This window comes from Thunnus thynnus, chromosome 10 (genome assembly GCF_963924715.1).
Source record: "Thunnus thynnus chromosome 10, fThuThy2.1, whole genome shotgun sequence".
Taxonomy (NCBI): Eukaryota; Metazoa; Chordata; class Actinopteri; order Scombriformes; family Scombridae; genus Thunnus; species Thunnus thynnus.
The window spans coordinates 26,546,845-26,571,606 of NC_089526.1; the positions used below are offsets into that span (position 1 = coordinate 26,546,845).

A 24,762-nucleotide genomic window follows, 5' to 3' on the forward strand; every position below is an offset into this window, starting at 1 on the left:
GTGAAGTACAGTAAGGAATTTTTGTTATTGCACAATATACTGCATTCACTAAGAATGAAGTTATAAAGTTTATTGACCCTTGATTTTTTTTCAATGTAAATAGCCCACAGTTAATCATTGAATACAGTTTTTCCTTTTTAGTGTCATTGCCATTATTGATTTATCACTCACAACACGATGAATTAATCTTGAGGTGTTTAGGTGATGATGTAAATAAATAAATAATGTCAGGACATCAGTGATACTATTGCAGCAATGTTATGAGAAATTAAAAGCTTTAACATCAGCTGTCATTTTCATTTTGTATGTCAAACATGTTCAGTTCTTCATTATATGTTACATGAAGTTGCTTTGAAGTACAGATTAAGTAAAAGCATAAATGCATAAATGGCGAAAGGAAAAGTTAATATAAATGTATTGTCAAAACAAAGAACTTTCTATTTCCTATCTTTGGGAATTTCCTATAACCATCACTCAAGGAGTGATGCAAACCTTTTCCCGGAAGCAGGTACATGCTGTCAATAGTGAAGCAACAGATGCTCAAGCGAGTATAAATACCAGCACATTTAGCACACTCAACATCAGACAGGTGAAAAGAGCTGACAAGATCAGGATCTGAAGAAATCTTGGTGCAACTTAAACCACTCACACACTCTGAAGATGAAGACGTTCGGTGTTGCAATTGCAGTGGCCATCATGCTCACCTTCATCTTCCTTCAGGAGAGTTCTGCTGTCCCAGTCACCGGAGTGAGTAACAATATAATTAACATTAGTTCGATTTTCTTATTACATCTAATGTTTTGTCAGAAAGCTAAGATGTGATTCCTGCTGTAAACATGTGGAATTCTTTAACAGGAACAAGAGCTAGAAGAAGTGATGAGCAATGACAGTCCAGTTGCTGTACATGAAGAGACATCTGTGGAATCATGGAAGGTATGTTAAGTTCACTGAATGACTTTGGTCAAATACATTGAGCTAATTCAAATTTAAGTGGATGTGCTTTGCCTACAAAGTGCAATGATGCACTCCACAGAAGAAGATGAGCAGAGTCAGAGATAATGCTGGAGATGAACACCTCGCTCATGTCTCTTTTCTTTCACACAGATGCCGTATAACAGACAGAAACGTGGCATCAAGTGTCGCTTTTGCTGCGGCTGCTGCACCCCCGGTATCTGTGAAGTGTGCTGCAGATTCTGAAGATTCCTGCACCAACAACCACTAAATAATCATTTATGTGTTTTTGTCTAAAATTGTATTTATGGCATGTAAACATGTAAAGATGTTACTAGGTGTGGTCATACTTTAGTTATTGTGCGCTGTAAATTCATTATTGACATACAGGTATTACACTAAATATCTGCAAATACTGAAATGTGTGATCAATAAATTGTTAGGTTGCTATAATTAAGTGTTTCAAAGTGTTGTTTTAATTATGAATATTATTGACAGTCATATTGCTACTCTTTCTCTACACTCAAATACTCTAAAATACACAATAGTGATTCCATCTATGGCTGTCTCATGAAAGCATACATCTGATATGTTTTTGCACACTTGATATGTTTCCTGCAATATTAGTAATTCTCTGACTCTTTTAACACAAATGGTACAAATATTTTCCTACAATAACTGGCCTACTAGAAGTATTTTATTTTAGTTCTGTGTGTAGATCATTTAGATTTATTTTTCAAGTTTGGAAGAAAGCTTGACTTTCTGACTACACATGTTGACTGATAGAAGCCTTTATAAATCAAATCAACAAATTTAGCTAAGTATAAAGTGCGCCGACTACTGATGAGATAGAAAAAGGCGTTCTTGATTAGCTAGTGGCATTAAGTAACATCTTAATAAATTCCACAGTTTCACACATTAACAAAAAAACCAAAATCCTCCGATTGTTGATATCATTAAATAGCAAACTAACTGCTGTGATGTAGCAAGCTGATATCAGACTAAAGTTACAACACAGCTTCTGTCAATAAGGGACACCAACCTGCAACAGCTCCATCAAGCTCTTGTTGCTCAATATGCTGATGATGACAGCTGGGTCTGTTTCTTTTTGAAAAAGGTTTATGGCCATGACTGAGAGAGCAGTAACAATCTTGGTGGACAAACTAAGCAGACTTGAGGGCTAACAAGCTGCTGTTTTAGAGCAAAGAGTGCACCACTTCTGTTGTGTCAGGTGTTAAATCTGAAAATTCTGTTCTAAACTCTTTTGTCAAAGCTAGAGAGAGATATAGAGACAGAGAGAGGTGAGTGGCAAATAGTGGCAAACAGCTGAGGCTGGTGGGAATGTCATTCATTTTGCAGGTATTTGATAATAAATCAAAGTATTGAAATGTTGACCTGATGATGTTGCTACATGAAAAGAGAGGTATCACAATTATCTAATATTAAACTTTAAGAAATATTGCGACAATAGTCCAACTCAGTGTGAGTCCTGATGCCGGGCAGAGCAGCAGATGAGCAAACTGTCAATCACAGCTGTCAATGTCTACATAGCAGACTTCAAAGCTACTATAAGTCTTCATATCATATTAACAGAGCAATCATTTCCAAAATGACCATCAGCACACTAATTAGAGGGCTCGAATTTAGTGATTGAGACCATAATGACTGGTTAAAAACATTGTACTTGCATTGGCTTCAGCCTCAAGGCCTGGTAGTTGCCACTTGCCTAAATCCCAGAAGCTGTGGAACCAGACGTGGTACTGTTGTTGACACTGTTGTGGTCACCGTAACCAAGCACAGTGTTCAAGAAGGTTTTCAGTAAAGGACGCAGAGTGTGGTACAGTAAGGGATTTTTGTTATTGCACAACATACTTAGTCAATCATTAAATACTTTTTTCCATCTTAGTGTCATTGTCATTATTGATTTATTAACAACAGGCAACATATGTCAGGACATCAGTAATGTTATTGCAGTAATGTTATTAGGAAATAAAAGCTTTAACATCGGCTGTCATCTTCATTTTTTATGTTAAACATTCCCTATCTTTAGGAATTTCCTATAACTATCACTCAAGGAGTGATGCAAACCCTTCCCAGAGGCAGATACATGCTGTCAGTGCTGATAAGTCATTTTTTCATTATCTCTATGACATGAACCAAGCAAGTGGTTCAGCAAGGTTGTCAGTAAAAGAAGCAGAGTGAAGTAGAGTAAGGGATTTTTGTTAATGCACCAGATACTGCATTGACTAAGACTGACATTATAAAGTTTATTGACCCTTGATTTTTTTTTTTGATTTTTCAATGTAAATAGCCAACAATTAATTATTAAATACATTTTTTCCTTGTTAGTGTCATTGCCATTATTGATTTATCACTCACAACATGATGAATTAATCTTGAGGTGTTTAGGTGATGATGTAAATAAATAAATAAATAAATAAATAGATAGATAGATAATCTAAAAACATTTTAGTGTTTATTTTATGCATTAATTGACAGTTTTCTTTATTCATCACACTGTTTAAAATGTTTCAGTGTGTTATATATATAACAGGGATTTATTAACAATTGGCAACATATGTCAGGACATCAGTGATACTATTGCAGCAATGTTATTAGAAATTAAAAGCTTTAACATCAGCTGTCATTTTCATTTTGTATGTCAAACGTTCAGTTCTTCATTATATGTTACATGAAGTTGCTTTGAAGTACAGATTAAGTAAAAGCATAAATGCATAAACAATGAGAGGAAAAGTTAATGATTGATTTGATATTGAGGAACAGACAGTGAAAACAAAGAACTTTCTATTTCCTATCTTTGGGAATTTCCTATAACCATCACTCAAGGAGTGATGCAAACCTTTTCCTGGAAGCAGGTACATGCTGTCAATAGTGAAGCAACAGATGCTCAAGCGAGTATAAATACCAGCACATTTAGCACACTCAACATCAGACAGGTGAAAAGAGCTGACAAGATCAGGATCTGAAGAAATCTTGGTGCAACTTAAACCACTCACACACTCTGAAGATGAAGACGTTCAGTGTTGCAATTGCAGTGGCCATCATGCTCACCTTCATCTTCCTTCAGGAGAGTTCTGCTGTCCCAGTCACCGGAGTGAGTAACAATAATTAACACTAGTTCGATTTTCTTATTACATCTAATGTTTTGTCAGAAAGCTAAGATGTGATTCCTGCTGTAAACATGCGGAATTCTTTAACAGGAACAAGAGCTGGAAGAAGTGATGAGCAATGACAGTCCAGTTGCTGTACATGAAGAGACATCTGTGGAATCATGGAAGGTATGTTAAGTTTACTGAATGACTTTGGTCAAATACATTGAGCTAATTCAAATGTAAGTGGATGTGCTTTGCCTACAAAGTGCAATGATGCACTCCACAGAAGAAGATGAGCAGAGTCAGAGATAATGCTGGAGATGAACACCTCGCTCATGTCTCTTTTCTTTCACACAGATGCCGTATAACAGACAGAAACGTGGCATTAAGTGTCGCTTTTGCTGCGGCTGCTGCACCCCCGGTATCTGTGAAGTGTGCTGCAGATTCTGAAGATTCCTGCACCAACAACCACTAAATAATCATTTATGTGTTTTTGTCTAAAATTGTATTTATGGCATGTAAACATGTAAAGATGTTACTAGGTGTGGTCATACTTTAGTTATTGTGTGCTGTAAATTCATTATTGACATACAGGTATTACACTAAGTATCTGCAAATACTGAAATGTGTGATCAATAAATTGTTAGGTTGCTATAATTAAGTGTTTCAAAGTGTTGTTTTAATTATGAATATTATTGACAGTCATATTGCTACTCTTTCTCTACACTCAAATACTCTAAAATACACAATAGTGATTCCATCTATGGCTGTCTCATGAAAGCATACATCTGATATGTTTTTGCACACTTGATATGTTTCCTGCAATATTAGTAATTCTCTGACTCTTTTAACACAAATGGTACAAATATTTTCCTACAATAACTGGCCTACTAGAAGTATTTTATTTTAGTTCTGTGTGTAGATCATTTAGATTTATTTTTCAAGTTTGGAAGAAAGCTTGATTTTCTAACTACACATGTTGACTGATAGAAGCCTTTATAAATCAATTCAACAAATTTAGCTAAGTATAAAGTGCGCCAACTACTGATGAGATAGAAAAAGGCGTTCTTGATTAGCTGGTGGCATTAAGTAACACCTTAATAAATTCCACAGTTTCACACATTAACAAAAAACCCAAATCCTCTGATTGTTGATATCATTAAATAGCAAACTAACTGCTGTGATGTAGCAAGCTGATATCAGACTAAAGTTACAACACAGCTTCTGTCAATAAGGGACACCAACCTGCAACAGCTCCATCAAGCTCTTGCTGCTCAATATGCTGATGATGACAGCTGGGTCTGTTTCTTTTTGAAAAAGGTTTATGGCCATGACTGAAAGAGCAGTAACAATCTTGGTGGACAAACTAAGCAGACTTGAGGGCTAACAAGCTGCTGTTTTAGAGCAAAGAGTGCACCACTTCTGTTGTGTCAGGTGTTTAATCTGAAAATTCTGTTCTAAACTCTTCTGTCACAGCTAGAGAGAGATATAGAGACAGAGAGAGGTGAGTGGCAAATGGTGGCAAACAGCTGAGGCTGGTGGGAATGTCATTCATTTTGCAGGTATTTGATAATAAATCAAAGTATTGAAATGTTGACCTAATGATGTTGCTACATGAAAAGTCAGGTATCACAATTATCTAACATTAAACTTTAAGAAATATTGCGACAATAGTCCAACTCAGTGTGAGTCCCGATGCAGGGCAGAGCAGCAGATGAGCAAACTGTCAATCACAGCTGTCAATGTCTACATAGCAGACTTCAAAGCTACTATAAGTCTTCATATCATATTAACAGAGCAATCATTTCCAAAATGACCATCAGCACACTCATTAGAGGGCTCGAATTTAGTGATTGAGACCATAATGACTGGTTAAAAACATTGCACTTGCATTGGCTTCAGCCTCAAGGCCTGGTAGTTGCCACTTGCCTAAATCCCAGTCCAGTTGCTGTGCATGAAGAGACATCTGTGGAATCATGGAAGGTATGTTAAGTTTACTGAATGACTTTGGTCAAATGCATTGATCTAATTCAAATGTAAGTGGATGTGCTTTGCCTACAAAGTGCAATGATGCACTCCACAGAAGAAGATGAGCAGAGTCAGAGATAATGCTGGAGATGAACACCTCGCTCATGTCTCTTTTCTTTCACACAGATGCCGTATAACAGACAGAAACGTGGCATTAAGTGTCGCTTTTGCTGCGGCTGCTGCACCCCCGGTATCTGTGGAGTGTGCTGCAGATTCTGAAGATTCCTGCACCAACAACCACTAAATAATCATTTATGTGTTTTTGTCTAAAATTGTATTTATGGCATGTAAACATGTAAAGATGTTACTAGGTGTGGTCATACTTTAGTTATTGTGTGCTGTAAATTCATTATTGACATACAGCTATTACACTAAATATCTGCAAATACTGAAATGTGTGATCAATAAATTGTTAGGTTGCTATAATTAAGTGTTTCAAAGTGTTGTTTTAATTATGAATATTATTGACAGTCATATTGCTACTCTTTCTCTACACTCAAATACTCTAAAATACACAATAGTGATTCCATCTATGGCTGTCTCATGAAAGCATACATCTGATATGTTTTTGCACACTTGATATGTTTCCTGCAATATTAGTAATTCTCTGACTCTTTTAACACAAATGGTACAAATATTTTCCTACAATAACTGGCATACTAGAAGTATTTTATTTTAGTTGCGTGTGTAGATCATTTAGATTTATTTTTCAAGTTTGGAAGCAAGCTTGACTTTCTGACTACACATGTTGACTGATAGAAGCCTTTATAAATCAATTCAACAAATTTAGCTAAGTATAAAGTGCGCTAACTACTTATGAGATAGAAAAAGGCGTTCTTGATTAGCTGGTGGCATTAAGTAACACCTTAATAAATTCCACAGTTTCACACATTAACAAAAAACCCAAATCCTCCGATTGTTGATATCATTAAATAGCAAACTAACTGCTGTGATGTAGCAAGCTGATATCAGACTAAAGTTACAACACAGCTTCTGTCAATAAGGGACACCAACCTGCAACAGCTCCATCAAGCTCTTGCTGCTCAATATGCTGATGATGACAGCTGGGTCTGTTTCTTTTTGAAAAAGGTTTATGGCCATGACTGAAAGAGCAGTAACAATCTTGGTGGACAAACTAAGCAGACTTGAGGGCTAACAAGCTGCTGTTTTAGAGCAAAGAGTGCACCACTTCTGTTGTGTCAGGTGTTAAATCTGAAAATTCTGTTCTAAACTCTTCTGTCACAGCTAGAGAGAGATATAGAGACAGAGAGAGGTGAGTGGCAAATGGTGGCAAACAGCTGAGGCTGGTGGGAATGTCATTCATTTTGCAGGTATTTGATAATAAATCAAAGTATTGAAATGTTGACCTAATGATGTTGCTACATGAAAAGTCAGGTATCACAATGATCTAACATTAAACTTTAAGAAATATTGCGACAATAGTCCAACTCAGTGTGAGTCCTGATGCAGGGCAGAGCAGCAGATGAGCAAACTGTCAATCACAGCTGTCAATGTCTACATAGCAGACTTCAAAGCTACTATAAGTCTTCATATCATATTAACAGAGCAATCATTTCCAAAATGACCATCAGCACACTCATTAGAGGGCTCGAATTTAGTGATTGAGACCATAATGACTGGTTAAACACATTGCACTTGCATTGGCTTCAGCCTCAAGGCCTGGTAGTTGCCACTTGCCTAAATCCCAGAAGCTGTGGAACCAGACATGGTACTGTTGTTGACACTGATGTTGTGGTCATTGTAACCAAGCACAGTGTTCAACAAGGTTTTCAGTAAAAGAGGCAGAGTTTGGTACAGTAAGGGATTTTTGTTATTGCACAATATACTGCATTCACTAAGACTGACATTATAAAGTTTATTGACCCTTGATTTTTTTTTTTTTTTGATTTTTCAATGTAAATAGCCAACAGTTATCAATAAATACAGTTTTTCCTTGTTAGTGTCATTGCCATTATTGATTTATCACTCACAACATGATGAATTAATCTTGAGGTGTTTAGGTGATGATGCAAATAAATTAATAAATAAATAAATAAATAGATAGATAATCTAAAAACATTTTAGTGTTTATTTTATGCATTAATTGACAGTTTGCTTTATTCATCACACTGTTTAAAATGTTTCAGTATGTTATATATATAACAGGGATTTATTAACAATTGGCAACATATGTCAGGACATCAGTGATACTATTGCAGCAATGTTATTAGAAATTAAAAGCTTTAACATCAGCTGTCATTTTCATTTTGTATGTCAAACGTTCAGTTCTTCATTATATGTTACATGAAGTTGCTTTGAAGTACAGATTAAGTAAAAGCATAAATGCATAAACAATGAGAGGAAAAGTTAATGATTGATTTGATATTGAGGAACAGACAGTCAAAACAAAGAACTTTCTATTTCCTATCTTTGGGAATTTCCTATAACCATCACTCAAGGAGTGATGCAAACCTTTTCCCGGAAGCAGGTACATGCTGTCAATAGTGAAGCAACAGATGCTCAAGCGAGTATAAATACCAGCACATTTAGCACACTCAACATCAGACAGGTGAAAAGAGCTGACAAGATCAGGATCTGAAGAAATCTTGGTGCAACTTAAACCACTCACACACTCTGAAGATGAAGACGTTCAGTGTTGCAATTGCAGTGGCCATCATGCTCACCTTCATCTTCCTTCAGGAGAGTTCTGCTGTCCCAGTCACCGGAGTGAGTAACTATATACTAAACACTAGTTCGATTTTCTTATTACATCTAATGTTTTGTCAGAAAGCTAAGATGTGATTCCTGCTGTAAACATGCGGAATTCTTTAACAGGAACAAGAGCTGGAAGAAGTGATGAGCAATGACAGTCCAGTTGCTGTGCATGAAGAGACATCTGTGGAATCATGGAAGGTATGTTAAGTTTACTGAATGACTTTGGTCAAATACATTGAGCTAATTCAAATTTAAGTGGATGTGCTTTGCCTACAAAGTGCAATGATGCACTCCACAGAAGAAGATGAGCAGAGTCAGAGATAATGCTGGAGATGAACACCTCGCTCATGTCTCTTTTCTTTCACACAGATGCCGTATAACAGACAGAAACGTGGCATTAAGTGTCGCTTTTGCTGTGGCTGCTGCACCCCCGGTATCTGTGAAGTGTGCTGCAGATTCTGAAGATTCCTGCACCAACAACCACTAAATAATCATTTATGTGTTTTTGTCTAAAATTGTATTTATGGCATGTAAACATGTAAAGATGTTACTAGGTGTGGTCATACTTTAGTTATTGTGCGCTGTAAATTCATTATTGACATACAGGAATTACACTAAATATCTGCAAATACTGAAATGTGTGATCAATAAATTGTTAGGTTGCTATAATTAAGTGTTTCAAAGTGTTGTTTTAATTATGAATATTATTGACAGTCATATTGCTACTCTTTCTCTACACTCAAATACTCTAAAATACACAATAGTGATTCCATCTATGGCTGTCTCATGAAAGCATACATCTGATATGTTTTTGCACACTTGATATGTTTCCTGCAATATTAGTAATTCTCTGACTCTTTTAACACAAATGGTACAAATATTTTCCTACAATAACTGGCCTACTAGAAGTATTTTATTTTAGTTCTGTGTGTAGATCATTTAGATTTATTTTTCAAGTTTGGAAGCAAGCTTGACTTTCTAACTACACATGTTGACTGATAGAAGCCTTTATAAATCAATTCAACAAATTTAGCTAAGTATAAAGCAAGCCAACTACTGACGAGATAGAAAAAGGCGTTCTTGATTAGCTAGTAGCAGTAAGTAACACCTTAATAAATTCCACAGTTTCACACATTAACAAAAAACCCAAATCCTCTGATTGTTGATATCATTAAATAGCAAACTAACTGCTGTGATGTAGCAAGCTGATATCAGACTAAAGTTACAACACAGCTTCTGTCAATAAGGGACACCAACCTGCAACAGCTCCATCAAGCTCTTGCTGCTCAATATGCTGATGATGACAGCTGGGTCTGTTTCTTTTTGAAAAAGGTTTATGGCCATGACTGAAAGAGCAGTAACAATCTTGGTGGACAAACTAAGCAGACTTGAGGGCTAACAAGCTGCTGTTTTAGAGCAAAGAGTGCACCACTTCTGTTGTGTCAGGTGTTTAATCTGAAAATTCTGTTCTAAACTCTTCTGTCACAGCTAGAGAGAGATATAGAGACAGAGAGAGGTGAGTGGCAAATGGTGGCAAACAGCTGAGGCTGGTGGGAATGTCATTCATTTTGCAGGTATTTGATAATAAATCAAAGTATTGAAATGTTGACCTAATGATGTTGCTACATGAAAAGTCAGGTATCACAATTATCTAACATTAAACTTTAAGAAATATTGCGACAATAGTCCAACTCAGTGTGAGTCTTGATGCCAGGCAGAGCAGCAGATGAGCAAACTGTCAATCACAGCTGTCAATGTCTACATAGCAGACTTCAAAGCTACTATAAGTCTTCATATCATATTAACAGAGCAATCATTTCCAAAATGACCATCAGCACACTCATTAGAGGGCTCGAATTTAGTGATTGAGACCATAATGACTGGTTAAAAACATTGTACTTGCATTGGCTTCAGCCTCAAGGCCTGGTAGTTGCCATTTGCCTAAATCCCAGAAGCTGTGGAACCAGACATGGTACTGTTGTTGACACTGATGTTGTGGTCATTGTAACCAAGCACAGTGTTCAACAAGGTTTTCAGTAAAAGAGGCAGAGTTTGGTACAGTAAGGGATTTTTGTTATTGCACAATATACTGCATTCACTAAGACTGACATTATAAAGTTTATTGACCCTTGATTTTTTTTTTTGATTTTTCAATGTAAATAGCCAACAGTTATCAATAAATACAGTTTTTCCTTGTTAGTGTCATTGCCATTATTGATTTATCACTCACAACATGATGAATTAATCTTGAGGTGTTTAGGTGATGATGCAAATAAATTAATAGGTAATTTAAAAACATTTTAGTGTTTATTTTATGCATTAATTGACAGTTTGCTTTATTCATCACACTGTTTAAAATGTTTCAGTGTGTTATATATATAACAGGGATTTATTAACAACTGGCAACATATGTCAGGACATCAGTGATACCATTGCAGCAATGTTATGAGAAATTAAAAGCTTTAACATCAGCTGTCATTTTCATTTTTTATGTTAAACATTCCCTGTCTTTAGAAATTTCCTATAACTATCACTGATAAGTCATTTTTTCATTTTCTTTATGACATGAACCAAGTAAGTGGTTCAGCAAGGTTATCAGTAAAAGAGGCAGAGTGAAGTACAGTAAGGAATTTTTGTTATTGCACAATATACTGCATTCACTAAGAATGAAGTTATAAAGTTTATTGACCCTTGATTTTTTTTCAATGTAAATAGCCCACAGTTAATCATTGAATACAGGTTTTCCTTTTTAGTGTCATTGCCATTATTGATTTATCACTCACAACATGATGAATTAATCTTGAGGTGTTTAAGTGATGATGTAAATAAATAAATAATCTAGATAGATAGATAGATAGATAGATAGATAGATAGATAGATAGATAGATAGATAGATAGATAGATAGATAATCTAAAAGCATTTAGTGTTTATTTTATGCATTGATTGACAGTTTGCTTTATTCATCACACTGTTTAAAATGTTTCAGTATGTTATATATATAACAGGGATTTATTATCAATTGGCAACATATGTCAGGACATCAGTGATATTATTGCAGCAGTGTTATTAGAAATTAAAAGCTTTAACAACATCAGCTGTCATTTTCATTTTGTATGTCAAACATGTTCAGTTCTTCATTATATGTCACATGAAGTTGCTTTGAAGTACAGATTAAGTAAAAGCATAAATGCATAAATGGTGAAAGGAAAAGTTAATATAAATGTATTGTCAAAATAAAGAACTTTCTATTTCCTATCTTTGGGAATTTCCTATAACCATCACTCAAGGAGTGATGCAAACCTTTTCCTGGAAGCAGGTACATGCTGTCAATAGTGAAGCAACAGATGCTCAAGCGAGTATAAATACCAGCACATTTAGCACACTCAACATCAGACAGGTGAAAAGAGCTGACAAGATCAGGATCTGAAGAAATCTTGGTGCAACTTAAACCACTCACACACTCTGAAGATGAAGACGTTCAGTGTTGCAATTGCAGTGGCCATCATGCTCACCTTCATCTTCCTTCAGGAGAGTTCTGCTGTCCCAGTCACCGGAGTGAGTAACAATATAATAAACACTAGTTCGATTTTCTTATTGCATCTAATGTTTTGTCAGAAAGCTAAGATGTGATTCCTGCTGTAAACATGCGGAATTCTTTAACAGGAACAAGAGCTGGAAGAAGTGATGAGCAATGACAGTCCAGTTGCTGTGCATGAAGAGACATCTGTGGAATCATGGAAGGTATGTTAAGTTTACTGAATGACTTTGGTCAAATACATTGAGCTAATTCAAATGTAAGTGGATGTGCTTTGCCTACAAAGTGCAATGATGCACTCCACAGAAGAAGATGAGCAGAGTCAGAGATAATGCTGGAGATGAACACCTCGCTCATGTCTCTTTTCTTTCACACAGATGCCGTATAACAGACAGAAACGTGGCATTAAGTGTCGCTTTTGCTGCGGCTGCTGCACCCCCGGTATCTGTGGAGTGTGCTGCAGATTCTGAAGATTCCTGCACCAACAACCACTAAATAATCATTTATGTGTTTTTGTCTAAAATTGTATTTATGGCATGTAAACATGTAAAGATGTTACTAGGTGTGGTCATACTTTAGTTATTGTGTGCTGTAAATTCATTATTGACATACAGGTATTACACTAAATATCTACAAATACTGAAATGTGTGATCAATAAATTGTTAGGTTGCTATAATTAAGTGTTTCAAAGTGTTGTTTTAATTATGAATATTATTTACAGTCATATTGCTACTCTTTCTCTACACTCAAATACTCTAAAATACACAATAGTGATTCCATCTATGGCTGTCTCATGAAAGCATACATCTGATATGTTTTTGCACACTTGATATGTTTCCTGCAATATTAGTAATTCTCTGACTCTTTTAACACAAATGGTACAAATATTTTCCTACAATAACTGGCATACTAGAAGTATTTTATTTTAGTTCTGTGTGTAGATCATTTAGATTTATTTTTCAAGTTTGGAAGCAAGCTTGACTTTCTGACTACACATGTTGACTGATAGAAGCCTTTATAAATCAAATCAACAAATTTAGCTAAGTATAAAGTGCGCTAACTACTGATGAGATAGAAAAAGGCGTTCTTGATTAGCTAGTGGCATTAAGTAACACCTTAATAAATTCCACAGTTTCACACATTAACAAAAAACCCAAATCCTCCGATTGTTGATATCATTAAATAGCAAACTAACTGCTGTGATGTAGCAAGCTGATATCAGACTAAAGTTACAACACAGCTACTGTCAATAAGGGACACCAACCTGCAACAGCTCCATCAAGCTCTTGCTGCTCAATATGCTGATGATGACAGCTGGGTCTGTTTCTTTTTGAAAAAGGTTTATGGCCATGACTGAAAGAGCAGTAACAATCTTGGTGGACAAACTAAGCAGACTTGAGGGCTAACAAGCTGCTGTTTTAGAGCAAAGAGTGCACCACTTCTGTTGTGTCAGGTGTTAAATCTGAAAATTCTGTTCTAAACTCTTCTGTCACAGCTAGAGAGAGATATAGAGACAGAGAGAGGTGAGTGGCAAATGGTGGCAAACAGCTGAGGCTGGTGGGAATGTCATTCATTTTGCAGGTATTTGATAATAAATCAAAATATTAAAATGTTGACCTAATGATGTTGCTACATGAAAACTATCACAATTATCTAACATTAAACTTTAAGAAATACTGCGACAATAGTCCAACTCAGTGTGAGTCCTGATGCCAGGCAGAGCAGCAGATGAGCAAACTGTCAATCACAGCTGTCAATGTCTACATAGCAGACTTCAAAGCTACTATAAGTCTTCATATCATATTAACAGAGCAATCATTTCCAAAATGACCATCAGCACACTCATTAGAGGGCTCGAATTTAGTGATTGAGACCATAATGACTGGTTAAAAACATTGCACTTGCATTGGCTTCAGCCTCAAGGCCTGGTAGTTGCCATTTGCCTAAATCCCAGAAGCTGTGGAACCAGACATGGTACTGTTGTTGACACTGATGTTGTGGTCACCTGAACCAAGCACAATGTTCAACAAGGTTTTCAGTAAAAGAGGCAGAGTGTGGTACAGTAAGGGATTTTTGTTATTGCACAATATACTGCATTCACTAAGACTGAAGTTATAAAGTTTATTGACCCTTGATTTTTTTTTAATTTTTCAATGTAAATAGCCAACAGTTAATCATTGAATACATTTTTTCCTTGTTAGTGTCATTGCCATTATTGATTTATCACTCACAACATGATGAATTAATCTTGAGGTGTTTACGTGATGATGTAAATAAATAAATAATCTAGATAGATAGATAGATAGATAGATAGATAGATAGATAGATAGATAGATAGATAGATAGATAGATAATCTAAAAATATTTTAGTGTTTATTTTATGCATTAATTGACAGTTTTCTTTATTCATCACACTGTTTAAAATCTTTCAGTTTGTTATATATATAACAGGGATTTATTAACAATTGGCAACATATGTCAGGACATCAGTGATACTATTGCAGCAATGTTATTAGAAATTAAAAGCTTGAACATCAGCTGTCATTTTCATTTTGTATGTCAAACGTTCAGTTCTTCATTATATGTTACATGAAGTTGCTTTGAAGTACAGATTAAGTAAAAGCATAAATGCATAAACAATGAGAGGAAAAGTTAATGATTGATTTGATATTGAGGAACAGACAGTCAAAACAAAGAACTTTCTATTTCCTATCTTTGGGAATTTCCTATAACCATCACTCAAAGAGTGATGCAAACCTTTTCCTGGAAGCAGGTACATACTGTCAGTGATGAAGCAACAGATGCTCAAGCGAGTATAAATACCAGCACATTTAGCACACTCAACATCAGACAGGTGAAAAGAGCTGACAAGATCAGGATCTGAAGAAATCTTGGTGCAACTTAAACCACTCACACACTCTGAAGATGAAGACGTTCAGTGTTGCAATTGCAGTGGCCGTCATGCTCACCTTCATCTTCCTTCAGGAGAGTTCTGCTGTCCCAGTCACCGGAGTGAGTAACAATATAATAAACACTAGTTCGATTTTCTTATTACATCTAATGTTTTGTCAGAAACCTAAGATGTGATTCCTGCTGTAAACATGCGGAATTCTTTAACAGGAACAAGAGCTGGAAGAAGTGATGAGCAATGACAGTCCAGTTGCTGTACATGAAGAGACATCTGTGGAATCATGGAAGGTATGTTAAGTTCACTGAATGACTTTGGTCAAATACATTGAGCTAATTCAAATGTAAGTGGATGTGCTTTGCCTACAAAGTGCAATGATGCACTCCACAGAAGAAGATGAGCAGAGTCAGAGATAATGCTGGAGATGAACACCTCGCTCATGTCTCTTTTCTTTCACACAGATGCCGTATAACAGACAGAAACGTGGCATTAAGTGTCGCTTTTGCTGCGGCTGCTGCACCCCCGGTATCTGTGGAGTGTGCTGCAGATTCTGAAGATTCCTGCACCAACAACCACTAAATAATCATTTATGTGTTTTTGTCTAAAATTGTATTTATGGCATGTAAACATGTAAAGATGTTACTAGGTGTGGTCATACTTTAGTTATTGTGTGCTGTAAATTCATTATTGACATACAGCTATTACACTAAATATCTGCAAATACTGAAATGTGTGATCAATAAATTGTTAGGTTGCTATAATTAAGTGTTTCAAAGTGTTGTTTTAATTATGAATATTATTTACAGTCATATTGCTACTCTTTCTCTACACTCAAATACTCTAAAATACACAATAGTGATTCCATCTATGGCTGTCTCATGAAAGCATACATCTGATATGTTTTTGCACACTTGATATGTTTCCTGCAATATTAGTAATTCTCTGACTCTTTTAACACAAATGGTACAAATATTTTCCTACAATAACTGGCCTACTAGAAGTATTTTATTTTAGTTCTGTGTGTAGATCATTTAGATTTATTTTTCAAGTTTGGAAGCAAGCTTGACTTTCTGACTACACATGTTGACTGATAGAAGCCTTTATAAATCAATTCAACAAATTTAGCTAAGTATAAAGCAAGCCAACTACTGATGAGATAGCAAAAGGCGTTCTTGATTAGCTAGTAGCAGTAAGTAGCACCTTAATAAATTCCACAGTTTCACACATTAACAAAAAACCAAATCCTCTGATTGTTGATATCATTAAATAGCAAACTAACTGCTGTGATGTAGCAAGCTGATATCAGACTAAAGTTACATCACAGCTACTGTCAATAAGGGACACCAACCTGCAACAGCTCCATCAAGCTCTTGCTGCTCAATATGCTGATGATGACAGCTGGGTCTGTTTCTTTTTGAAAAAGGTTTATGGCCATGACTGAAAGAGCAGTAACAATCTTGGTGGACAAACTAAGCAGACTTGAGGGCTAACAAGCTGCTGTTTTAGAGCAAAGAGTGCACCACTTCTGTTGTGTCAGGTGTTTAATCTGAAAATTCTGTTCTAAACTCTTCTGTCACAGCTAGAGAGAGATATAGAGACAGAGAGAGGTGAGTGGCAAATGGTGGCAAACAGCTGAGGCTGGTGGGAATGTCATTCATTTTGCAGGTATTCAATTATAAATCAAAGTATTGAAATGTTGACCTAATGATGTTGCTACATGAAAAGTATCACAATTATCTAACATTAAACTTTAAGAAATATTGCGACAATAGTCCAACTCAGTGTGAGTCTTGATGCAGGGCAGAGCAGCAGATGAGCAAACTGTCAATCACAGCTGTCAATGTCTACATAGCAGACTTCAAAGCTACTACAAGTCTTCATATCATATTAACAGAGCAATCATTTCCAAAATGACCATCAGCACACTCATTAGAGGGCTCGAATTTAGTGATTGAGACCATAATGACTGGTTAAACACATTGCACTTGCATTGGCTTCAGCCTCAAGGCCTGGTAGTTGCCACTTGCCTAAATCCCAGAAGCTGTGGAACCAGACATGGTACTGTTGTTGACACTGTTGTGGTCACCGTAACCAAGCACAGTGTTCAAGAAGGTTTGCAGTAAAGGACGCAGAGTGTGGTACAGTAAGGGATTTTTGTTATTGCACAACATACTTAGTCAATCATTAAATACTTTTTTCCATCTTAGTGTCATTGTCATTATTGATTTATTAACAACAGGCAACATATGTCAGGACATCAGTAATGTTATTGCAGTAATGTTATTAGGAAATAAAAGCTTTAACATCGGCTGTCATCTTCATTTTTTATGTTAAACATTCCCTATCTTTAGGAATTTCCTATAACTATCACTCAAGGAGTGATGCAAACCCTTCCCAGAGGCAGATACATGCTGTCAGTGCTGATAAGTCATTTTTTCATTTTCTTTATGACATGAACCAAGCAAGTGGTTCAGCAAGGTTGTCAGTAAAAGAAGCAGAGTGTGGTACAGTAAGGGATTTTTGTTAATGCACCAGATACTGCTTTGACTAAGACTGACATTATAAAGTTTATTGACCCTTGATTTTTTTTTTTGATTTTTCAATGTAAATAGCCAACAGTTAATCATTAAATACAGTTTTTCCTTGTTAGTGTCATTGCCATTATTGATTTATCACTCACAACATGATGAATTAATCTTGAGGTGTTTACGTGATGATGTAAATAAATAAATAATCTAGATAGATAGATAGATAATCTAAAAACATTTTAGTGTTTATTTTATGCATTAATTGACAGTTTGCTTTATTCATCACACTGTTTAAAATCTTTCAGTCTGTTATATATATAACAGGGATTTATTAACAATTGGCAACATATGTCAGGACATCAGTGATACTATTGCAGCAATGTTATTAGAAATTAAAAGCTTTAACATCAGCTGTCATTTTCATTTTGTATGTCAAACGTTCAGTTCTTCATTATATGTTACATGAAGTTGCTTTGAAGTACAGATTAAGTAAAAGCATAAATGCATAAACAATGAGAAGAAAAGTTAATGATTGATTTGATATTGAGGAACAGACAGTCAAACAAAGAACTTTCTATTTCCTATCTTTGGGAATTTCCTATAACCATCACTCAAGGAGTGATGCAAACCTTTTCCCGGAAGCAGGTACATACTGTCAGTGATGAAGCAACAGATGCTCAAGCGAGTATAAATACCAGCACATTTAGCACACTCAACATCAGACAGGTGAAAAGAGCTGACAAGATCAGGATCTGAAGAAATCTTGGTGCAACTTAAACCACTCACACACTCTGAAGATGAAGACGTTCAGTGTTGCAGTTGCAGTGGCCATCATGCTCACCTTCATCTTCCTTCAGGAGAGTTCTGCTGTCCCAGTCACCGGAGTGAGTAACAATATAATAAACACTAGTTCGATTTTCTTATCGCATCTAATGTTTTGTCAGAAAGCTAAGATGTGATTCCTGCTGTAAACATGCGGAATTCTTTAACAGGAACAAGAGCTGGAAGAAGTGATGAGCAATGACAGTCCAGTTGCTGTACATGAAGAGACATCTGTGGAATCATGGAAGGTATGTTAAGTTTACTGAATGACTTTGGTCAAATACATTGAGCTAATTCAAATGTAAGTGGATGTGCTTTGCCTACAAAGTGCAATGATGCACTCCACAGAAGAAGATGAGCAGAGTCAGAGATAATGCTGGAGATGAACACCTCGCTCATGTCTCTTTTCTTTCACACAGATGCCGTATAACAGACAGAAACGTGGCATTAAGTGTCGCTTTTGCTGCGGCTGCTGCACCCCCGGTATCTGTGGAGTGTGCTGCAGATTCTGAAGATTCCTGCACCAACAACCACTAAATAATCATTTATGTGTTTTTGTCTAAAATTGTATTTATGGCATGTAAACATGTAAAGATGTTACTAGGTGTGGTCATACTTTAGTTATTGTGCGCTGTAAATTCATTATTGACATACAGGTATTACACTAAATATCTGCAAATACTGAAATGTGTGATCAATAAATTGTTAGGTTGCTATAATTAAGTGTTTCAAAGTGTTGTTTTAATTATGAATATTATTTACAGTCATATTGCTATTTATTAAGTAACACCTTAATACATTCCACAGTTTCACACATTAACAAAAAGCAAATCCTCTGATTGTTGATATCATTAAATAGCAAACTAACTGCTGTGATGTAACAAACTGATATCAGACTAAAGTTACATCACAGCTACTGTCAATAAGGGACACCAACCTGCAACAGCTCCATCAAGCTCTTACTGCTCAATATGCTGATGATGACAGCTGGGTCTGTTTCTTTTTGAAAAATGTCTATGGCCATGACTGAAAGAGCAGTAACAATCTTGGTGGACAAACTAAGCAGACTTGAGGGCTAACAAGCTGCTGTTTTAGAGCAAAGAGTGCACCACTTCTGTTGTGTCAGGTGTTTAATCTGAAAATTCTGTTCTAAACTCTTCTGTCACAGCTAGAGAGAGATATAGAGACAGAGAGAGGTGAGTGGCAAATGGTGGCAAACAGCTGAGGCTGGTGGGAATGTCATTCATTTTGCAGGTATTCAATTATAAATCAAAGTATTGAAATGTTGACCTAATGATGTTGCTACATGAAAAGTATCACAATTATCTAACATTAAACTTTAAGAAATATTGCGACAATAGTCCAACTCAGTGTGAGTCCTGATGCAGGGCAGAGCAGCAGATGAGCAAACTGTCAATCACAGCTGTCAATGTCTACATAGCAGACTTCAAAGCTACTATAAGTCTTCATATCATATTAACAGAGCAATCATTTCCAAAATGACCATCAGCACACTAATTAGAGGGCTCGAATTTAGTGATTGAGACCATAATGACTGGTTAAAAACATTGCACTTGCATTGGCTTCAGCCTCAAGGCCTGGTAGTTGCCACTTGCCTAAATCCCAGAAGCTGTGGAACCAGACATGGTACTGTTGTTGACACTGTTGTTGTGGTCATTGTAACCAAGCACAGTGTTCAACAAGATTTTCAGACAACATGTCAATCATGTTCAGTTCTTCATTATATGTCACATGAAGTTGCTTTGAAGTACAGATTAAGTAAAAGCATAAATGCATAAACAATGAGAGGAAAAGTTGATGATTGATTTGATATTGAGGAGCAGACAGTCAAATAAAGAACTTTCTATTTCCTATCTTTGGGAATTTCCCATAACCATCACTCAAGGAGTGATGCAAACCTTTTCCCAGAAGCAGGTACATACTGTCAATAGTGAAGCAACAGATGCTCAAGCGAGTATAAATACCAGCACATTTAGCACACTCAACATCAGACAGGTGAAAAGAGCTGACAAGATCAGGATCTGAAGAAATCTTGGTGCAACTTAAACCACTCACACACTCTGAAGATGAAGACGTTCAGTGTTGCAGTTGCAGTGGCCATCATGCTCACCTTCATTTTCCTTCAGGAGAGCTCTGCTGTCCCAGTCACCGGAGTGAGTAACAATATAATAAACACTAGTTAGATTTTCTTACTGCATCTAATGTTTTGTCAGAAAGCTAAGATGTGATTCCTGTTGTAAACATGTGGAATTCTTTAACAGGAACAAGAGCTGGAAGAAGCGATGAGCAATGACAGTCCAGTTGCTGTACATGAAGAGACATCTGTGGAATCATGGAAGGTATGTTAATTTTACTGAACAGATTATGAAAAGCAAATTACCATAAGATCATTCAAAGGTGGACCAACAGCTTACTCATGTTCGTCTTTCATACAGATGCCGTATAACAGACAGAAACGTGGCCTTAAGTGTCGTGTTTGCTGTGGCTGCTGCATCCCCGGTGTCTGCGGAGTGTGCTGCACAATCTGAGGACTCCTGCACCAACAACCACTAAATAATCATTTATGTGTTTTTGTGTCTTAATTCAATTATACTACTTTGTATTTAGGGCATGTAAAATTATTTTTTACTAGATTTGGTCATGCTGTACTTCATTTTTGCACAGTGTATTATCACAATAAAATACCATAACATAACTAAAACATAATGTGCCAAAGTATTGTTCTGCAGTCAATTTGAGCCTAACTTTAATCATACAAATCAAAAAACATCTTTAAGTTAATTAATATAACATTACATCCACAACTCAACATTTCTTTCACAGTGCTTTCATTCTTCATAGTTAACATTTCTTAAATGAACTCAAATATTGAATGTTTTCAGATAAAGATAGAAAGGTAAAACATTGTAATATTGTCAGAAAATAACCACTGAAATACAATAAGTGTTTACATTGTCATCACAGTTTCATTTTTTAGATTTCTGTCACTGCTACTTTTGCTTTGGTGACAAATAAATGACACTCAAAAAGAATAAAACATGATTAAATACATTTTTGAGGATTTGTTACAAACATTTGGGGCAGGCAACAGAGTGTTCTTCATTACTTTACATGACACGTTAATTCAAATTAGTTTAGAAATGAGGTGAACATGTAAACATCAGGTGATGCTCCCCTTTAATATTAAACATGTATGGAAAACCTAGAAGTGATTTCTTTCACAGTTCAGCAGGGTTGTCAATAAACCAGACACAGTGAAGAAGGGAAATTTGCTTATTACATCAGATACTTGCAAAGACTGAAGTTGCTAAAAATCTGTGATTTCATTGGTGTTAAAGCCCACAATATATTACTTTATAAGTTTATTTTGACTTTTCATTTCATTACTGTTTCTCACTGTTTCTCATATATGTATTTATTTATTTTCAAAGTAGAAAATTTCCAAAAACCATTGCTCAGGAATTTCCCAACTCTAGTCCAGCCCATCCCTGGCAGCAGAAACATGCTGCCAGTGATGAGTCAACAGTGGTCCAAGTCAGTATAAATAAAAGCACATTTTGCACACTCAACCATCAGACAGGGGAACAACTCAGAAGAGCTGACCAAACTAAAAGAAAATTAGTTGACTTAAAAGCGTAAACGTCTCAAACTCTCCTAAGATGAAGACATTCGGTGTTGCAGTTGCAGTGGCCGTCATGCTCACCTTTATTTGCATTCAAGAAAGCGTTGCCACACTCAGTGAAGTAAGTACTTGACTTTCACTCTTTTAATCCATTTATAGATATAAATGTTTTGTCATGATGCTAAAATGTTGGTCTGACTGTAAATGTTCATAATTCATTAACAGGTGCAAGTGCCGGAGGAGATGATGAGCGATGACAGTCCAGTTGCAGCACATGAAGAGACATCTAAGGAATCCTGGATGGTGACTCAAGATATTCAGGCAAATATCTTAAGTCAATTCAAATATAAGTGGATGTATTTTCCCTACAAAATGCCCTGATGCACTCCACAGAAGGAGCGTGTCAAAATGCTGAAATGTGGTTCTTAATATAAATGTGCACAATTCTTTAAATTTAAGGCGCAAGAGATGGAGGAAATGATGTTTACTCCAGTTTCTGCAAATGAGACATCAGTGGACTCATGGATGGTATGTTCACTTAGCTGAATAAATCAATCCAAATACCTTAAGCTAATTCAAATAAAAATAGATGAGAGAAAGAGTGAGATAATGCTGGAGATGAACACCTTGCTCATGTCTCTTGTCTTTCACACAGATGCCGTATAAAAGCAGACAGAAGCGAGGCATTAAGTGTCGCTTTTGCTGCAGCTGCTGCCGCAACCGTCGCGCTTACTGTGGATTGTGCTGCAAGTTCTGAGGATTCCTGCACCAACAACCTCTAAATTATCATTTCTCTTGTTTTTTCACTTGAAGCTATTTTATTGCTTTGTATTCAAGGCATGTAAAATTAGTTTTTACCAGATTTGATCATGATGTACTTAATTTGTGCACACTGTATTATCACAATAAAATATAACATAACTAAAACATAATGTGTCAAAGTGTTGTGTGTTTTGTTGACACTGATCTTGTTGTCACACGAGTCAAACACAGTAGGAGATATTGCTTTCTCCACAAGAAACTGAATTGTGAAGACTTACAGAAGTTACACTAAGAATTTAAATGGCACCTTTTAATATCAGCTTTAACAGCCCAAAGATCATTTTCTACCTTTATTTTTCCTTTTTCCTTTTTTTTAATGTCCATAGTAAACAGTCCACCATAAAGTATTTATTCACAACCTATTTTTTGAGTCTTTTTGTTTGCTTTCACATTAACATTCATTCGACTCTTTGCTAAATCCCGCCCGAACAGTAATTATCCAATCATAGCTTTGCAGCAGTAACTTGTCAAGACAGTTCTGTCAAGCTTTGGATTTTCCCACATGTTGAAATGGTGTGCATGCTGCTCTAGTAAAACAGAAACTCTGTATTTCAAGAAGTTGGGGGGTGTTTCTTTTTAACCTCACCGTGACCAAAAACACTAACGCAAAAGTAAATGATTATCAATGAATATGCACAATTGGCCTATCACCATTCTCAATCGTTTTCCTGCATTCATTTTTATACTCAAATATGATAAATTATATAAAAGTGATTCAATCAGTGGCCAGTTCATTACAGCATTGACCTTTTCTTAATTTTGAAAATACATCTGGTGCACATGGTACATGAGGTGAGTTATTACACACATGATATAATACTAACAGTCTGAGGTGAAAGCTGCATGTCCAGGCAAAGAGTTAACTTCCTCACCAGTTGACTATCTGTGTAGAAGACTTGGAATTAAAGGAGAGCATTGTTTATGTATCGTAGGGTAGAACAGTAAAAATGTAATTGAAATTACGTTTTTCTTCATCCTTCACTCTTAAACAAGCCCTGGACAGTTTGGATGTTTGCCATAGAATAACATACTTGGACAAGAGTTGTTAGTTATATGATTTAATGTTGCATGTTCAAACATTAAGCTTCACTTTGACAAGGGAAAAGATTTGAAGATAAGTGATATCCAATGTGTTTGGCAAACATAATGGTGTCTAACGCAATGGAAAACCATTTTTATTATTCAAACTCTAATATAGTAGCATCTCGGCCCCCCAAAGACTGAAATTCTTGTCCTGAACAAGTATTTCAAATATAACCTGTAGTCACGTCTGATTGAAAGATGGAAATTCCTGAGCAATGGAAATGGGAAATTCCTTTTTTTTTGTTAGTGGGCCCTTGTGTTTGTTTATTAATTTCATCTTTCTTTCTGGTTCATGAGTACAGCATCTTTGTGATACACAATAATAACAATTAGCACAAAAATGGTAAAGCACACTTCTAAAGTTGGGATATTTTTCCCTCATCACTGTGTTTAATGTGTATGTAACATTGTTTGTCAGAGTGAGAAAACTGTTAAAAAACAAAAAAAAAGGTTTTAAATAAATACATATTGTGTGTACTACTCCCTGCACAAATATACGGTATCAACAGTCTTCATGTTAGTAAAATGATACAAATGTACTACACATTTGTGTGTTAATGAAAACATGTGTCAGTGCTTTGTACAATATTTTATCTGTTTTTTTCACATGAT

General features: G+C 35.9%; 7 protein-coding genes across 7 annotated transcripts; all 7 read left to right on the plus strand.

Annotated features, from left to right (window-relative positions):
* The first annotated feature begins 554 nt into the window (after nt 1-554).
* On the plus strand, nt 555-1,404 carry LOC137190602 (hepcidin-like). The gene is made up of 3 exons (XM_067600140.1): nt 555-747; nt 856-933; nt 1,105-1,404. The coding sequence occupies exons 1-3, from the start codon at nt 661-663 to the stop codon at nt 1,195-1,197; spliced, it is 258 nt and encodes an 85-aa protein (XP_067456241.1). The 5' UTR covers nt 555-660; the 3' UTR covers nt 1,198-1,404.
* Nucleotides 1,405-3,890: 2,486 nt separating this feature from the next.
* On the plus strand, nt 3,891-4,721 carry LOC137190603 (hepcidin-like). Its single transcript, XM_067600142.1, has 3 exons — nt 3,891-4,066; nt 4,173-4,250; nt 4,422-4,721. Exons 1-3 carry the CDS (start codon nt 3,980-3,982, stop codon nt 4,512-4,514), a joined length of 258 nt encoding a protein of 85 aa, XP_067456243.1. The 5' UTR covers nt 3,891-3,979; the 3' UTR covers nt 4,515-4,721.
* Nucleotides 4,722-8,537: 3,816 nt separating this feature from the next.
* On the plus strand, nt 8,538-9,476 carry LOC137190604 (hepcidin-like). Its single transcript, XM_067600143.1, has 3 exons — nt 8,538-8,819; nt 8,928-9,005; nt 9,177-9,476. The coding sequence occupies exons 1-3, from the start codon at nt 8,733-8,735 to the stop codon at nt 9,267-9,269; spliced, it is 258 nt and encodes an 85-aa protein (XP_067456244.1). The 5' UTR covers nt 8,538-8,732; the 3' UTR covers nt 9,270-9,476.
* Nucleotides 9,477-12,177: 2,701 nt separating this feature from the next.
* On the plus strand, nt 12,178-13,020 carry LOC137190605 (hepcidin-like). The gene is made up of 3 exons (XM_067600144.1): nt 12,178-12,363; nt 12,472-12,549; nt 12,721-13,020. The coding sequence occupies exons 1-3, from the start codon at nt 12,277-12,279 to the stop codon at nt 12,811-12,813; spliced, it is 258 nt and encodes an 85-aa protein (XP_067456245.1). The 5' UTR covers nt 12,178-12,276; the 3' UTR covers nt 12,814-13,020.
* A 2,176-nt stretch (nt 13,021-15,196) lies between these two features.
* Nucleotides 15,197-16,013, plus strand: LOC137190606 (hepcidin-like). The gene is made up of 3 exons (XM_067600145.1): nt 15,197-15,356; nt 15,465-15,542; nt 15,714-16,013. Exons 1-3 carry the CDS (start codon nt 15,270-15,272, stop codon nt 15,804-15,806), a joined length of 258 nt encoding a protein of 85 aa, XP_067456246.1. The 5' UTR covers nt 15,197-15,269; the 3' UTR covers nt 15,807-16,013.
* A 2,454-nt stretch (nt 16,014-18,467) lies between these two features.
* LOC137190607 (hepcidin-like) lies at nt 18,468-19,321 on the plus strand. Its single transcript, XM_067600146.1, has 3 exons — nt 18,468-18,664; nt 18,773-18,850; nt 19,022-19,321. Exons 1-3 carry the CDS (start codon nt 18,578-18,580, stop codon nt 19,112-19,114), a joined length of 258 nt encoding a protein of 85 aa, XP_067456247.1. The 5' UTR covers nt 18,468-18,577; the 3' UTR covers nt 19,115-19,321.
* A 1,284-nt stretch (nt 19,322-20,605) lies between these two features.
* Nucleotides 20,606-23,157, plus strand: LOC137190679 (uncharacterized). Its single transcript, XM_067600203.1, has 7 exons — nt 20,606-20,776; nt 20,885-20,962; nt 21,059-21,150; nt 22,258-22,366; nt 22,471-22,566; nt 22,705-22,773; nt 22,901-23,157. The coding sequence occupies exons 1-7, from the start codon at nt 20,690-20,692 to the stop codon at nt 23,000-23,002; spliced, it is 633 nt and encodes a 210-aa protein (XP_067456304.1). The 5' UTR covers nt 20,606-20,689; the 3' UTR covers nt 23,003-23,157.
* Nucleotides 23,158-24,762: the final 1,605 nt, after the last annotated feature.

Excerpts from the sequence above, each read along its gene's own strand:
- LOC137190602 (XM_067600140.1), top strand. The coding sequence starts at position 661 with ATGAAGACGTTCGGTGTTGCAATTGCAGTGGCCATCATGCTCACCTTC. Across the intron at positions 748-855 it reads CTGCTGTCCCAGTCACCGGA|GAACAAGAGCTAGAAGAAGT; the intron begins GTGAGTAACAAT and ends ATTCTTTAACAG. Across the intron at positions 934-1,104 it reads CATCTGTGGAATCATGGAAG|ATGCCGTATAACAGACAGAA; the intron begins GTATGTTAAGTT and ends TCTTTCACACAG.
- LOC137190603 (XM_067600142.1), top strand. The coding sequence starts at position 3,980 with ATGAAGACGTTCAGTGTTGCAATTGCAGTGGCCATCATGCTCACCTTC. Across the intron at positions 4,067-4,172 it reads CTGCTGTCCCAGTCACCGGA|GAACAAGAGCTGGAAGAAGT; the intron begins GTGAGTAACAAT and ends ATTCTTTAACAG. Across the intron at positions 4,251-4,421 it reads CATCTGTGGAATCATGGAAG|ATGCCGTATAACAGACAGAA; the intron begins GTATGTTAAGTT and ends TCTTTCACACAG.
- LOC137190604 (XM_067600143.1), top strand. The coding sequence starts at position 8,733 with ATGAAGACGTTCAGTGTTGCAATTGCAGTGGCCATCATGCTCACCTTC. Across the intron at positions 8,820-8,927 it reads CTGCTGTCCCAGTCACCGGA|GAACAAGAGCTGGAAGAAGT; the intron begins GTGAGTAACTAT and ends ATTCTTTAACAG. Across the intron at positions 9,006-9,176 it reads CATCTGTGGAATCATGGAAG|ATGCCGTATAACAGACAGAA; the intron begins GTATGTTAAGTT and ends TCTTTCACACAG.
- LOC137190605 (XM_067600144.1), top strand. The coding sequence starts at position 12,277 with ATGAAGACGTTCAGTGTTGCAATTGCAGTGGCCATCATGCTCACCTTC. Across the intron at positions 12,364-12,471 it reads CTGCTGTCCCAGTCACCGGA|GAACAAGAGCTGGAAGAAGT; the intron begins GTGAGTAACAAT and ends ATTCTTTAACAG. Across the intron at positions 12,550-12,720 it reads CATCTGTGGAATCATGGAAG|ATGCCGTATAACAGACAGAA; the intron begins GTATGTTAAGTT and ends TCTTTCACACAG.
- LOC137190606 (XM_067600145.1), top strand. The coding sequence starts at position 15,270 with ATGAAGACGTTCAGTGTTGCAATTGCAGTGGCCGTCATGCTCACCTTC. Across the intron at positions 15,357-15,464 it reads CTGCTGTCCCAGTCACCGGA|GAACAAGAGCTGGAAGAAGT; the intron begins GTGAGTAACAAT and ends ATTCTTTAACAG. Across the intron at positions 15,543-15,713 it reads CATCTGTGGAATCATGGAAG|ATGCCGTATAACAGACAGAA; the intron begins GTATGTTAAGTT and ends TCTTTCACACAG.
- LOC137190607 (XM_067600146.1), top strand. The coding sequence starts at position 18,578 with ATGAAGACGTTCAGTGTTGCAGTTGCAGTGGCCATCATGCTCACCTTC. Across the intron at positions 18,665-18,772 it reads CTGCTGTCCCAGTCACCGGA|GAACAAGAGCTGGAAGAAGT; the intron begins GTGAGTAACAAT and ends ATTCTTTAACAG. Across the intron at positions 18,851-19,021 it reads CATCTGTGGAATCATGGAAG|ATGCCGTATAACAGACAGAA; the intron begins GTATGTTAAGTT and ends TCTTTCACACAG.
- LOC137190679 (XM_067600203.1), top strand. The coding sequence starts at position 20,690 with ATGAAGACGTTCAGTGTTGCAGTTGCAGTGGCCATCATGCTCACCTTC. Across the intron at positions 20,963-21,058 it reads CATCTGTGGAATCATGGAAG|ATGCCGTATAACAGACAGAA; the intron begins GTATGTTAATTT and ends TCTTTCATACAG. Across the intron at positions 22,367-22,470 it reads GCGTTGCCACACTCAGTGAA|GTGCAAGTGCCGGAGGAGAT; the intron begins GTAAGTACTTGA and ends ATTCATTAACAG.